Genomic DNA, 15,556 nt, shown 5'->3' on the forward strand with positions numbered 1-15,556 from the left:
ATTTTTCTAAGAAAAATCAAATGTTAAGAGCTTTAGATGTTTTCAAGCATACACAAAATGGCTAAAAATTAATTTTACATCTGTAACAAACAAGAAGGTTTAATAATTATTTGGTAATTTTGGGAGAGTTGCGTTTAATTACCAAAAAAAAATTGGAAACCTCCTGCCACATATTTAAGTGATCAATATCTTTCATGTAAAGGATCAAACTTATTCCTTAATTTATCAAATAATGCACTTTACTCAACTTGTGAAGCAAAGGTGCCTCCTCAGATACAGAGAGCAGTTGATAACCTCCTGGCTAACCTGGCTTGCGAGTCAGAGGATATCGAATTGCGGTTTCCGGTTTCTTTCATTACTTTTTATACTCTTTAAAACTGTGCGCGTCAGCCGCGTATGCGGGCAGGAATCTAAAATCAAGTCACATATTCTGAAACTAAAGGTGACGGGCAACAAATTTTTCCTCTACCATTTTTCGTTCAGATCAACCGTTTAAGCATGAAATGCATTTGAGCCGTCTTAAAATGGACACCCTGTATATTGGATAGTGTTGACTATTCTGGGCTTTTATTTTAAATTCATTGAAAAGAAATGTAATTACATTACATTCTCCCTAAGGCGAACTATTCTTCCACCCAAAACTCACTCCTCTTCTAGTTGTCAGTGGATTGGTCATCGACAATCCTCTAAGCTGTGGAGTCTACATACTACACTTAAACGGAAAGAACTAAACACGACGATTCAAACTTCTCTCTAGACTTCTCGACAAACAATCGTTACTTTAATTAAACAACAAACGACTTGATACTAAAACTAGCCTGGATTTCCGGAATGAAAATTTGGGGCTCAGCCAAGTTTCCAATATTTATAAAATCCAATCCTTCCAGTCATAAACGCTTCATCGAATAGCTGTTGTTGTTGGTTGTGGAATTGAAATCTTTTAAACCCCACATTATTCATTAGACACCTTTTAAACTCATTATCCTCTGTTTATAGAAACCATATATTTAAATAATTTGGGAAATATGGTTAGGTCCGCAGTGCTAGCCAATATTGCGGATTTTATTGTTTAATGAAATGTTTTTCATATTCCTGACCGGCTTCGGATTCTCATCCATCAAGTGTAACGGAATTTCCTTCAACTAAGAAATGGAAGATGGAAACTTTGTTGAAACCATTTTCATGACTGATGGATAAAAATTCAAAAACCGGTTAGAAATATAAAAAACATGTGACGATGAAAATCAGCGATTTTATTAAATTAATTGCTGAGTTAATTTTAGAAATATTAAAATCCACATTTCTAATTCAACCTCCCTATCTCTGCGTCAATAAATGAAATCATTTAAAAAGAAACACATAAATAACTGAAAAACTGAAGATAACATCGATTTCTAGAGTTAAATTTATCAATGTTCTTTAAGTGATTATAAGTAGAATACCAAAGCTCCAAGAGACTTATCATTCAAGGGCACAGTTATGAAAGAATAGTGAAGAGGGGCTAAATTTCAATGTTAAAGCCAGACTTAATTGCCATTTAATAAGGGAGCTTATGGTACAATGACTCTCTTGCTGATTAGATTCTTGCTCTTTGATAAGTCAGCGGTGAGAATGGGACAGTTAGGAAATTACTTTTAGAGAACTAAAAGCCCAGAGAAGTCTGGACGGGAAAGTTATGGCACAAGTTCAAGATCAGTCAGGGTTAATCTGCTGGTTTAGAGCGAGAAAAGTGATGAAATGGGATGAGATAGTTATCCCAGTTTGTAGCAGTTTGTTTTATACAATGAATCATTTCATGTGTTCAATGCTAGCTTTTGCTGCACTAGATATAATTTAGAATATTATGTGAATTCTGAATCCTAGATTGGATACATATCACCGAAATAGCTGAGCACAATGGTCCCAGACCTCGACTATATTTAGAAATAGTCTTTAACACTGCGACTGGATCTGTATTAAAACTGTCCGGTAGGACAGTTGTATAAGGGTTGATCATCAAAAACTGCACGAAAGAGCGTATCGTTGAAAAACACCCAACTTTGACAATTTTTTTCTCTTTTTCTATAAAAGATAAAATTCCCAAATTTTCTTTAAATTATTGGGCAAATCCTCCTTTATAACTGCAATTTTTTGGCAACAACCCAGATCTAATAGGTTTTGAGAAAAAAGTTGCCGAAAATGAGCAAAAACGGCTTTTTCAAAAAATGTTCTTGTTCTTCTTCTTCTTCTTCTTCTTCTTCTTGTTGTTGTTGTTGTTACCTTTTTTGTAAACAACGTAGCGCCTAAACGCGTGAACCGATTTTCATGAATGAGGTGTCATTCGATTCGGAATTTTATGTAGATGTGCCTTTTGGGGGTCTCGACGCTGTACATCAAATGGGAGAGGAGTTAGCCCCCTTTATGTAAGGCCCCCCTCCAAAATTATTATTACTAATTACTCTGTAAATCTTGGCCCGATTTTGATAAAATTTGGTAGGATGATAGGGTTAGGGCTCCACTACGTAACATTAAAGCGGCGATCAGCTCTTACACTTGTTAAGGGGAAGTATAGCAATCGTTTCAAATTATCGACACGTGAACCGATTTTCATGAATGGAGTGTCATTCGAATCGAAATTTTGTACAGATTTGCACTTTAAAAGCCTCGACGCTGTGCCTCATAAGGAGGGGAGTTTGCCCCACCCAAGTAAGGCCCTTTCTAAAACTATTACTACCAATATTTCTATAACGCTTAGTCCGATTTTGATAAAATTCAGCTCAAATAAGTGGTTACAGCTCCTCTACGTGGCTGTGAAGTGCTATCATGCTCTTACACCTACTAAGAGGAAGTACTGCAATCGTTTAAATTATCTATGAGTGAACCGATTTAAATCAATGAATTGACGTTCGATTAAAAAATCTTTGCCTCTTTGCCTAGAAGTACTGCAATCGCAGTTTATTTTCTTACTCCTCTTAAAAGGAAGTACTGAAATCGCAGTTTAATTTTGCTATTTACGTACAAATACCTTCCTATGTTATTCAAAACGCTTTTTCAAAAAAAATTGTTATTGAGGATGGTTTGGGGGACCGCAACTATAATCATTCTTTAAAAAGATCTCTCCAGTGGTAGTTACGGTTCCGACTTAACGCCTTATCAAGTTATAATGATAGAATTGCTTATTCCAAATTTAAAAAAATCTGTAAAGTAGATATGTAACTTTGCAAAATAGACAAAAAGGAAAATCTATCCAAAAGGTACAAAAATCTCTTTAACAAAAACTTACAGTTTAAAATGTTAAGTATAAGGGTTGATTAAACGCCAAAAGGTACACAAATCAGCAAGCACCCAACATTTCATTAATTCTTCATTAATATTTAAGTAATTTTACTGCATTAATATTCATTAATATTTTTTAGAATTTATTAGATGTCACAGACCCTTATGCTGGCCACTTCATTTATAATATTTTTTGTTATAATTATTATAAATCACACATATGTACATGAAAAAGACAAAGTTAGAGTAGGCTACTGTCTTGAATTCGTCTTACACGAATATTTCGATTCGTGAGCACAAATAACACACAAGTAGATTATTCAACAATTATTGTTTCTCAATTGTAATTTAATTTAGTCCCCCTAATTTTACTTATAGTAAAATACTGGAATAATTAGCTGTCCTAAAAATATGCATATCTTATTTACTTTATATTACATGTATACAACATTGTGGGATGAATACCTAGATTGAGAATGTAATTGAAGAAAACTATATTATTTGCGATAAAGCCAGATAATTATTACCTATTATTATAAACGTTTGACTACTACATAAAATAACAATTACTTTAATCGAAGAACGAACTTGAACCGACGATTTTTATTTAAAAATAAAAATAAATAAACAAAATCATTGATGTATGTTGGTGTAAGAATTTTTTAAACAAGGTTTTGAATTTTTTAGCCTCATAATTTTATTCTATTTTTTATAACGTTTTTCTTTTTAACCTGTAATTAAGTTTGACTATTATAAATAACTAGATATTACAGTCAATCTACAGTGCTACTTGAACATGTATTTTGTAGACGAAAATGGCCAGCATAAGGGTCTGTGACATCTAATAAATTCTAAAAAATATTAATGAATATTAATGCAGTAAAATTACTTAAATATTAATGAAGAATTAATGAAATGTTGGGTGCTTGCTGATTTGTGTACCTTTTGGCGTTTAATCAACCCTTATACTTAACATTTTAAACTGTAAGTTTTTGTTAAAGAGATTTTGAATATTTGAGGGTTGAATAATATATTTTGATGATACTTAAAAGGGTGTAAATTACATTATTCATTACACTTAGTTACTGAAAACTGAATAGTTTGGTGAAGGTGTTTTGAAGATAAAATGAAACTTCTGCACTAACTTGAAAAATACTACATTAAAATTTTAGAAATGAATCTATTTCTGAACTCTCTTAAATTAATTTTATGGAGAAATGTTTCAAATAAAAATAGTGACAGCATAAAATGCAGATAAAGATACCAGTTAAATTGATGTTCATTCTTTTTGGTGACTGATTTATAGTTTCAATAGGATGAAAAAATAAATGCCATTTCAGTCGAGTAAAATTTATTTTGCCGAGCTTTCGACCTAGGGACTAGGTCATCTTCAGGGCTAGTTTACAAAGTAATACTTTCACATTTCAGGGTTGGCGTGTCTTCTGTCTTGTCTGTTCGTGAACAGACTGTTCGCTGTTTCTGTTCACCCATTAATTTGGAATTTGCAATATTTACCAAAATTCTATTATTTCCAGATATTGTATAGGCCGTGGACCAGTAACTTGTTTTCAAGATGCATTTTAGAGGAAAGATGAAAGATGAATGAATTAGTATTAATATTTTCATCTCTCTAAACTGAAGTAGCTTTAATACGAGAAGATTGACCTAAAAAAAAAGCAATAACGAATGTCTTTTGATAAACAATGTAGTCGCCAATGACTTGCAGTCCTTTCAGACTATACTGTAAGCTTTAAGTGCATATCAACTACTATTTTAAAAAAAATGCATTTTCCCTAAAAATGTTAATAATTATTAATGATCTGTTCAGGTGATAATGGAACGCAAGGAGGTTGTAGTCGGAGTGGCACTGGTGACCGGGGCTTTACTACTTCTGATTGCTGCTGGATTGGCCCTTTACTTCTGTTGCAAGCGCCGTAGAAAGCCATCTGCAGATCTGGAGAGTGAACCACCATCTGCGAATGCTGCACGCACCATCAATGGTTTTCTTACGCTGAAGACACCTTTGATCTCCACTAAAGCATTAGGGTACACTTTTTATTTATTTGTTTTATATTTGTGCATGATGTTAAAATTTTAGTTTATTTTATAATTACAACCTTTGGTTAAGCAGAGATTTCATAGTTCGGTGATCTTTTGTCGGTATATCACATAAAATGTCTTAAAATTGCAGCATTCTTTTACCTGCTAAGTTCAGCTCTGCTTATGCTGGAGTTCCGCCAGGTTCCTCACATTCCTCACAGTCACAATACACTCTTCGAACATCCTGAGCCTACGCCCCTCACCTAAGCTGATGATACTGCCATCTTATCTACTAACAAAGTATCCAACAAAGATCCAATTTTAGCACATAGAAACCTTCAGTCCCAACTCAATTTTATAGAAAAATGGGCTATATAACTGAACGAGACCAAATCTCTACACACTGCCTTCACTCTGCCTCCTGCCTTTCTAGTGAATTAGATAGTTCTAATTCTTTTAAATAGTGATTAACGTAGTCCGCTGCCTTGGGCTTTACTTCTTCAGAAGACCAACTTGGAGTCCTCATACATAACAAGAGAACAGAACTCAAAAGACACTTCCGACAACTGAAAATTCTACTAGAAAACAGATCAAAACTCACTCTACACCACAAAAATTTATGTAAGTTTATTAAAGTCCATCTGGGCCTGTTGCATCGAACTGTGAGGTTCAACCTAACGCTCAAACCTCCATAGGATCTAGTCCTTCTTTGCTCTATAGTTGGACGCTCTTGTCTACGTTAACCAATCAAACTATTCACATTCAAACATTCCTTTCGTCACACAAGTTGCCAAAACACGATACAGAAAATTCCATGTTACCATACAATCTCATCACAATATCCACTGATACAACACAGTTCTTCCGGGACACTTCCAAACTCCAAGAAATCTTAAAAAGACATCGACCTCGCGATCTCCTCTCTCACAACGAGAATCATTAGATAGTGAAGCGTTTTTGGAGTATTTCCAGTGGGTGTTTTGTAGACATTCTATGAGTATATTTATCCTTATGGTGGATTTTGTAATTCAAATTTGGATTGTTTTCTGTATTTTTCATTGCCAGGATGTAATAATAATAATAATTTTCCGGGGATAGATTAGGGTCCTTTTTAACGAAAGAACACTGCCTAAAGACCGGGAACTGAAAAAACCTCCGGGCGCCAATGACCTCAGATGTGGACGCGCCTTAAATATTCAAAAAAACAATTTGTTTTTTCTCAGATTAATGGCGTCGTTACAGTATATATGAACGAACGTCTAACGATTTCTTTTTATATCGACAAAGCAACCAATTACAATTATTTTAGTTAATTAAACAATTTAACTAACTAATGTAAGCGTGCTTAATTGCAAATATTTACTCTAATTGTGGACGCCACTTCCTTCTTAATTACTACCTGGAAGGAAGCCAAGGGTGAAGAAATAACTTCCTTCCTAAGTCGAGATCTACCTGCCCAGTAGCACAACATTGCGAAGTTCATTTGGTAGAGGGCTCTACTCTATCCTTGTCCTTTCACCAAGTACTGTTCCGATTACAGCATGATGCTTGACTATTTTCTACAAATTAATTATTAATTTTGTTATTAAAAAAAAATATTCTGAAATTAATTATTGTGATTCTTGAAATTACGTATATTCAAGCCTTTTTTTCACTCTGAATTCTTTTATTCTTTATAAAGATGACCATTCTGGGTCCATCCTCGGGATAAAGATACATAAATTAGTGTATTGTGACCGCTTATCGTTATGTTCTATATGAGCATGTTATGATTCACTTTTGAAAATATATTTATAGGAACGTTTTATTACATTAAATCCTAAAATTAGCTCTCACATTTGTTATTTGCTTATCATTTACAATAATTTATAATTATAAATCAGCTAGATTTATGGAAATTCTCCGTCCAAAAAACTGATCTACCATTTCTGTTAGAGCAGATTTATTTTGTATACAATTATAATTTATTTTTTAGTCCTAGTATATATTTTTTTGAAGTAGAGATTATTATTGCGTTTAGGAGGACATTGTGAAAGCTAATAAAATTAGAGAAAAATATTTGGCTAAATATAAGAATCCCTCTCCTGTAGCTCAAAGAGAATATGTGTCTATGGAGACTTTATTGTATAAAATTGATATTAGCAAAATTAATGACATATATTTATATATTTTAAAGGGATTGGAAGTTAGATCAATGAACCATATTAATATCTGAATTTGCCATTTTCGAAATTTGAATTGTAAAAGAAAGATGTTTTTTTAAATTTTTTATGGAGGCTATTTTATTTATTTATTTATTTTTTTGACTAGAACTATTATTTTTTGATAAGGATTGATATTTTAGTATTATTTAAATATTCTGTTTGAGAACTTAGATCTTTCTGTTCAGTTTCTTTTATGTTTCTGTTTTTATGAACTGTAATGTTTATTGCAATCACACCAACCCTTTGTACGAGGGTCGTTTGAAAAGTCCGTGCAAAAATAAAAACTACTTAATTTTTTTGGGTAAACCTTTTTTATTTTTCAACATAGTGTAAAGTTTTTCCCAAAAAAAAATAACTTTACTTACACAACTAGTGCCTGCCACTAGTTATTTTAATAATATGTGGGTTTGATAAATAATAAAACTCGCTAAAGTTGTAAGTAATAACCTGATTTATTAACACATTACCTTTACTCACATTAACATTTACTAGCAACTAACGCTATTCATTACAGTTACCATTTACAACAGTCACAACAGTTTTCTGTTACTCACTACGTAACGCCACAAAACTGTTCCCCGACTGACCACTGGTCCGCACTGCACCGAATTGCACTAGTCTCTGCTACACAAACAAAGCTCTGCTCACTAACTGACTAACCGCCTGACTAACTAACTTTGAAGCACTCCGTAACACTGACTCTCTCAAAACTAACTCATAAACTTGGCTAATAACTCTAAACTCTAATAACTCGTTAAGAACTCTAAAAACTTGATTAACACTCGATTGAAAACTGCTTAAAAACTCGTTTGAAAACTGACTTCTCCAGCTGTGTCGGCCTCCTTTTAACTGCGTGCCTCCCTCCAACTGGGACTGCCCTCCTCCAACTCTCTGAGCATAAGTTTCCACGCCCTCCTGACGTTCATTGGCTGGAGAAAACATACTGCCACCACCTCAGCTGTGAGCCGCCTCCTCCCATTCTCTGTCTCTCTCCAACTCCGTCTGTCTCCCTCTCACCTGTCAATCACAGGCTGGGAAACACATATGCCACCACCCCAACTGAGGCCTTTCTCTTAGCTGGCTTTTACACAGGTCACTAACTCCTTGAACAATCTAGCCCTTTCCTTTCTAGTTCAATAAAGACCGGCCCTTTTGTCTACACAGTGGTGGCCTGTTACCGGCTTTAGTCGCTTAACCCCTAGAACAATCTAGGCCTTTCTTTTCTGCCACAAGTAGATACCGCCCCTTTTGTTTATGCAGTGGCGGCCTGTTACTGACTTTGGTCGTTCAACCTCTAGAATAATCTAGGCCTTTCTTCTCCGCCCGGGTCAACTTCGTTACAATAGTCTCCTTTTAGGCTTATACACTTCGTCCAACGCTGCTCTAGTTTGTTGATCCCTTCCGAATAATAGGATTTGTCCAAGTCTGAAAAATAGCCATTCGTTTCTGCAATCACCTCCTCGTTTGAATAAAATCTTTTTCCCGCCAGCCATTTCTTCATATTGGGGAACAAATAGTAGTCCGAGGGAGCCAAGTCTGGAGAATAGGGGGGATGTGAAACGAGTTGGAACCGTATTTCCATTAATTTTGCGACCACAACTGCTGAGGTGTGAGCTGGTGCGTTGTCGTGATGGAAAAGGACTTTTTTGTGGGCCAATCCTGGGCGTTTTTCTTGCAGCTCGGTTTTCAAACGGTCCAATAACGATGAATAATATGCACCTGTAATAGTTTTACCCTCTTCCAGATAGTCGATGAGGATTATTCCTTGCGAATCCCAAAAGACAGTCGCCATAATCTTTCCGGCCGAAGGAACGGTCTTCGCCTTTTTTTGGCGCAGATTCCCCCTTGGTAACCCATTGTTTAGATTGTTCTTTGATCTCAGGAGTGTAGTGATGTATCCATGTTTCATGCACAGTGACGAAACGACGCTTAAAGTCCTGCGGATTCTTCTGGAACAGCTGCAAACCGTCCTTGCAACACTTCACACGATTTCGTTTTTGGTCAAGCGTGAGCAATCGCGGCACCCATCTTGCGGATAGCTTTGTCATGTCCAAATGTTGATGCAAAATATTATGTACCCGTTCATTCGAGATGCCCACAGCACTAGCAATCTCACGCACCTTCACTCTTCTGTCATCCACCGCCATATCATGGATTTTATCAATGATTTCTGGAGTAGTAACCTCAACAGGGCGTCCAGAACGTTCAGCGTACTTGTGCCCATATGGCCACTCCGAAAGTTTTGAAACCACTTATAAACTGTTCTAATCGAAGGTGCAGAGTCACCATAATGTTTATCAAGCTTCTCTTTAGTCTCCTGAGGCGTTTTGTCTTTCATAAAGTAGTGTTCATTTTTTGAAAATCACTCGACTTCCTCGATTCAAACGAATGCCAAACACAAAGAAATAGACCGATCTGGCTGAAACTTGGTGTGTGTTCTTCCAAGAGATGCTACTAACTAAACATAACCTCGATACGCGCCAGTAGTGCTATCTCTCTGACTTTGCACGGACTTTTCATACGACCCTCGTATAAGTTAAATCTTGAAACAAATAAAAATATTATTATTATTACATTGTGAAGGTTAGCATTCTGTCTAGGAGGGCTCTATAACTATAGTTTAGGAAATATCTTTTTCTATTTTTTAATTGTTCATTGCCTATTTTATTTGATTATTTCAATATTTTTTTTTTGTATTGTAATTTGTTTAGTGATTCTCCGGGAACATAAAATATTTCAAACTTATTTTCAACATAATTGTAGAGTTCCTCTTATGAAACAGGATTAGCAAGCACTCTTCCCTAATATTACTGTTCAAAGCAGTTTCTATAATCTTGAAAAGTGTTTTAAATTATGATTGCGTCTAAAGCAGAAGAAGTGAATTTATATTAGCTTTTAGCGACCGTAAAAATATTATATTAAGGATTCAAATTAGCGAGGAAGCGTATAACCACGTAAGTTTCGATAATTATAAAAATTTATTGTATTTTATTGTATTTTTTGAATTAATGTGTTTCAATTCTCTAAATTGTTTTGTATTGTTATATTGAGGCCCTGAAGCTAAAGAAGGCAATATATTTGACGAAACGTTGGCAAAAAGACGAGTTGTTGTTTTTATTTGGACCGATTCCTCGCTGATTTGAATCCTTAATGTAGAAGAAATGTTTTCCCTGTTTTTACGAAACCTTAAAAGAATTTACGAGGTGTGGCTATTAAATAACGAGACTGATGCTGCTACAGAAGAACTACGCATGCGCCAAATCCTAACGACCGACAGCTGTGCGGCGTAAAGCCTTCACTTTCGATTGCAACGTCTCACATGTTTGTAGAGAAATCTGTCTGACCGGAACCGTCGTCTGTGTAAGAAGTGTTATTTTCGTTTTGCCGAAAACACGATACTACACATATGTAGTAGAGCAACGAATTGTGAAATTTCACATGAAACTTGGTAAAACCGCTACTGAAACTTATCTTTTATTAAAAGAAGTTTATGACGATGATGGCCGAGAAGACGTCCGAGATGATGACCGCCCGAATCGGCCTTTTTACATCCAAAACGGATGAAAATATCGATTAAAATAAATCAACATTACCAACGTGAGTTGCTTGCTCAACTCCGTGAAAGAGTAAGGGAAAAAACGACCCAATTTGTGGAAAGACAAGTCATGGGGGTTCTCCATCAAGATAACGCGCCTGCACACAGTGCATTGTCGTGTCAAGATGTTTCTAGCCAAGTACAACATCCCAGTTTTAGGCCATCCGCTTGTCCTGGCCCCATGTGACTTTTATATGTTCTCCAAAGTCAAATCTGCTTTAAAAGGAACACGATTTCAGTCCGTTGAAGCTGTGAAAGAAAAAGCGGCACGCGTCATGCAGGTGCTCACAGAAAAAGACTTCCAAGCACTGTTTCGATCAATGGTAAATTTGGATGGAGCGTTTTAGGGATAGGGGAGGGGTGTATACTGAAGGTGATAATATCTAAATATGTAAAAAATTAAAAATAAAATGTTTTACAGCGATAGTCTCGTTATTTAATAGCCACACCTCGTATTCAAAAATGATCACTTTCTATTTACGGATTTCTGAAATATTTGAAACTTGACGGCCCTTGGTCTTTTCCATTCCCCTAATGTTTAGAATTCTGATTTAAAACTTTAAAAATAATTGCAACTGAACACTTTAAATTTAATTCTAATTTGTAACGTCAAGAGCAGAACATGGATAACAAAGCGAGTCACGCGAAGATTTTTATATAATCTGATTTTAAACATTCTATTTACACTTGGGCGTTACACTTTGACCTCATATACACGTAACCTGTTGACATTTTAAAGTGCATAGTTCATAAATTTACATTCTAGGCAAAGTTTAGGGTTTATGCGTGGAAGTTTAAATAAATGGAATAAATTTATCCTTCAGTGAAATGAGAGCTTGTTTCTCAAACAATTCTGTTCCAAAATTGTTGATGCAAATTTTTTTTGGTGGAACTCCAAAATTATAAAGTTTTGTACCTTAATTTGTTTACTTAAAAGGAGTTTACTGGGAAGAAAGAACCTAAGGCTCGTTTTTCTTTGCCGATGTAGAGCCTGGAGCCAGAGTATAGTAGACTAGAACACCTCCAGTTTTAGGTGAAAGTTGATGGTTGCTCTAGTTTTGATCAGAATATTCACATCTACCACTGAATGCCAACCATAATTCATTCCAAGATGATACATTTTACTTGTCCTGAGCAGAATATCTATTCAGTGCTATTTCGTTTAAATATTGCAAATTTTCTTCGAATCATTGGCAACAAAATAACCCTTTATACAATAATTTATTTTATAATCACTAAAAATTGTATATTCCCGAATCATTTTAACACAAGCTACAAAAAACGAAACTGACAGACCACATTCCTTTTAAAGAACATTTTATTAAAGATAAATAGAATAATTTTAACTCACAAACTCGAACTGCCAATCAATAATACACCTTTTCATTGATTTCAACCAATCAGGTGCGAATTACTGCGATAAATTTCACTAACAAATTCAATCACCAATCAACATACACCTTTTCAATTATTTCAACCAATCAGGTGCGAATTACATCGATAATTTCACTCACAAACACAAACTGCGCCAATCAATGTGCGCCTTTTCAATAATTCCAACAAATCAGGTGTGCCTTTACAGCAATAATACAGCATGGTCCAGCATTTCCACTAATCAGTAGTCACTAATGTTAAGACATGTAATATATCAGCAGTAATTCAAAAGGATAACTGAACATTTAATTATTTTTAACAAATATGTTATTACTCAAAAAATTAATTTAAATGCATAAATGAAAAATGTGTTTCTATTTCTAGTATCAATTTGTTAAAAAATCATTTTATTAAGAAATTACTTTACTCCAATCCTTTGAACTTTATTAGAATTGTCCAATTCGAAATCATTCATATTATTATTTTTGGGGGATAATTTTGAATAGATTTATTGATTCTATTTTGACTCCATTAGTTCTATCCATTCAAAATAACTGAAAAACAACAGCATTCGTTATATTAACATGCATAATGTTATTACCAGCGGGTACAGAGGGTTGGCGCGTTACGGATTGCCTCCGCTTACAGAACAGTTTCTGAACCGGCCATTTTGGTGATCGCGGGAGTTATTCCCGTGGCGCTACTGGCCGGTGAGAGGAAACGGCTCTTTGAAAGAAGGTGGGAGGCCGATAGAGCAGCAGCCTACAGAGAAGAGCGGGAACGCACAATGGCTGCGTGGCAAGATGCGTGGACTGGGGAAACTCGTGGCAGATGGACAGCAGTTCTGCTCCGAGATGTCAGAAGTTGGGTTGGTAGAGGTTTTGGTGAGGTAGATTACTACCTCACCCAGCTCCTCAGTGGCCATGGTTACTTCCGGGAGTTTCTCCGGAAGATAGGGAAGCGGTCGGTGGGAAATTGCCCCAACTGTTCAGGAATGAGAGACGACGCCCATCACACATTCTTTGAGTGCGAAAGATGGGGTCGTATCAGAAGAGATTTGGAAGAAAGAGTGGTCAATGGGTTCCTGAGCGCTTCCAAAGCATAATGCTCTCTGGCAGGGCGCAGTGGAATGCTGTGGCGATGTTTACAAGGGCAGTTCTAACCCTTAAAAGAAGAGACATGGATGGAGAGGAGGATAACCCCTAGTGGGTAAGGAACAGGAGCCTAGTCTGAAGTAGTGCTGCACAAGCGAATCCAGGCTAGGCCTGGTAGTAGGGGGGTGTTTTAGCCGGTAGGCCGCGAGGGAGTCCGGCACAATGTGCGTAAGATGCATTTCACCCCTCTTTAAAAAAAAAAAAAAAAAAAATTACCAGCTACGTTTTAATAAATAAATGGAATAATGTTAATTAAAAATATGAATATATAGTTTTCGTGACCGCAAATTGTTAAACTTAGGATGGAAGATTTGCGAGGAATCGGTTAAATAAAACAACTCGTCTGCAACTCGTCAACAGTTTTCTGTAACTCAACTAACCCGCACAACCACGCCCTGAAGAGGACAATATATTTGTCGAAACGTTGGCAAAAAGACGAGTTGTTTTTATTTGGACCGATTCCTCGCAAATCTTCCATCCAAAGTTAATTAAAAAACAAAATAAAACAAAAAAAATATGTTTGATTCATCTTCATTGTTACGCAGCAAACATTGTGTCCTTATTATTCTCGTGTTATTCCGAATAAGAGGGAAATACTTTTTACTTAATTCGCTAACATTTAATGAACCTAAATTTTCCGCAGTGGGCACAACGTGGGCCTTACTAATTAAAAAAATGGTTTTTAGAGGAAAGATTACAGCTTGCTCTGAAATCCCGTACATGTAATATTAAAAAGGAGCAAGGATTAAATATCCTTATTTCATCCATTAAATATAAAACATTTTCCTTAAAAACAATGTTAATAGTTTAGCACAGCAGGAAGGAAGTTAACATTGTTCTGTTCAAAATCAGGATAAGATTTAAACAGTTATTAGTTATAAATGTTTAAGAGGAGGCCTTACATAAATGGGGCTAACTCCTCTTCTATTGCATTTACTACTTTGTGACCCCCCAAAAGGCAAATCTAAATAAATTTCCAAACCTCTTTCATGGAAATCGGTTCACGCGTTTAGATGCTACGTTGTTTACAAAAAAGGTAAAAAGAAGTAGAATTTTTGAAAATGACATTTTTGCTCATTTTCTACAAATATTTCCTCGAAATATACAGGGTGTTCATTTTAAGACGGATCAAATGCATTTCATGCTTAAACGGTTAATCTGAGCAAAAAATGGTATTGGAAATATTTGTTGTCCGTCACCTCTAGTTTCAGAATATGTGACTTGATTTTAGATTCCTGCCCGCATACGCGGCTGACGCGCGACCAAAAGTGAGGGTTCGCAGTTGACCCCCATTTTCATATACACAGTTTTAAAGAGTATAAAAAGTTATGAAAGAAACCGGAAACTGCAATTCGATATTTTCAAAATTAAAGGTGCTAGGCCATTTCAAAATCTGGTATTTTTAATCATATTTCAATTTTTTAACTTGTTATCGAAGAGAAAGAAGAGCACGCGATAGGTCATTTTTATGTATTTTTTCATCCCTTTTCTGCTAAAAATATTCCCAAGGCTGTAAAGCTAGTATTTTTTTTAATATCGGGAAATAAGTCGTTTTCCGAGTGATTTTTCTAAGAAAAATCAAATGTTAAGAGCTTTAGATATTCTCAAACATACCCAAAATGGCTAAAAAATAATTTTACATCTGTTAAAAACAAGATGGTTTAATAATTATTTGGTGATTTTGGGAGAGTTGCGTTTAATTACCAAAAAAAATTGGAAACCTTCTGCCACATATTTACGAGTAAGTGATCAATATCTTTCATTTAAAGGATCAAACTTATTCCTTAATTTATCAAATAATGCACTTTTGCAGCATTTTCAGCATGAACTGTGTCTTGAAAGGTGCCTCCTCAGACACAGAGAGCAGTTGATAACCTCCTGGCTAACCTGGCTTGCGAGAAAACGACTTATTTCCCGATATTAAGAAAAATACT

The 15,556-nt window shown here is 35.4% G+C and overlaps 1 protein-coding gene across 1 annotated transcript in view; it reads left to right on the plus strand.

Annotated features, from left to right (window-relative positions):
* LOC141451024 (uncharacterized) overlaps window positions 1–15,556 on the plus strand; it is a 380,810-nt gene that overhangs the window by 101,919 nt on the left and 263,335 nt on the right. The window contains exon 3 of the mRNA XM_074122040.1: window positions 5,084–5,301. Within this exon, the coding sequence (XP_073978141.1) occupies window positions 5,084–5,301 (218 nt within the window). The remainder of the gene's footprint in view (window positions 1–5,083; window positions 5,302–15,556) is intronic.

Source organism: Rhodnius prolixus, unplaced genomic scaffold (assembly GCF_049639745.1).
Source record: "Rhodnius prolixus isolate KJV_2025 unplaced genomic scaffold, Rpr scaffold_8, whole genome shotgun sequence".
In the NCBI taxonomy this organism is placed as follows: Eukaryota; Metazoa; Arthropoda; class Insecta; order Hemiptera; family Reduviidae; genus Rhodnius; species Rhodnius prolixus.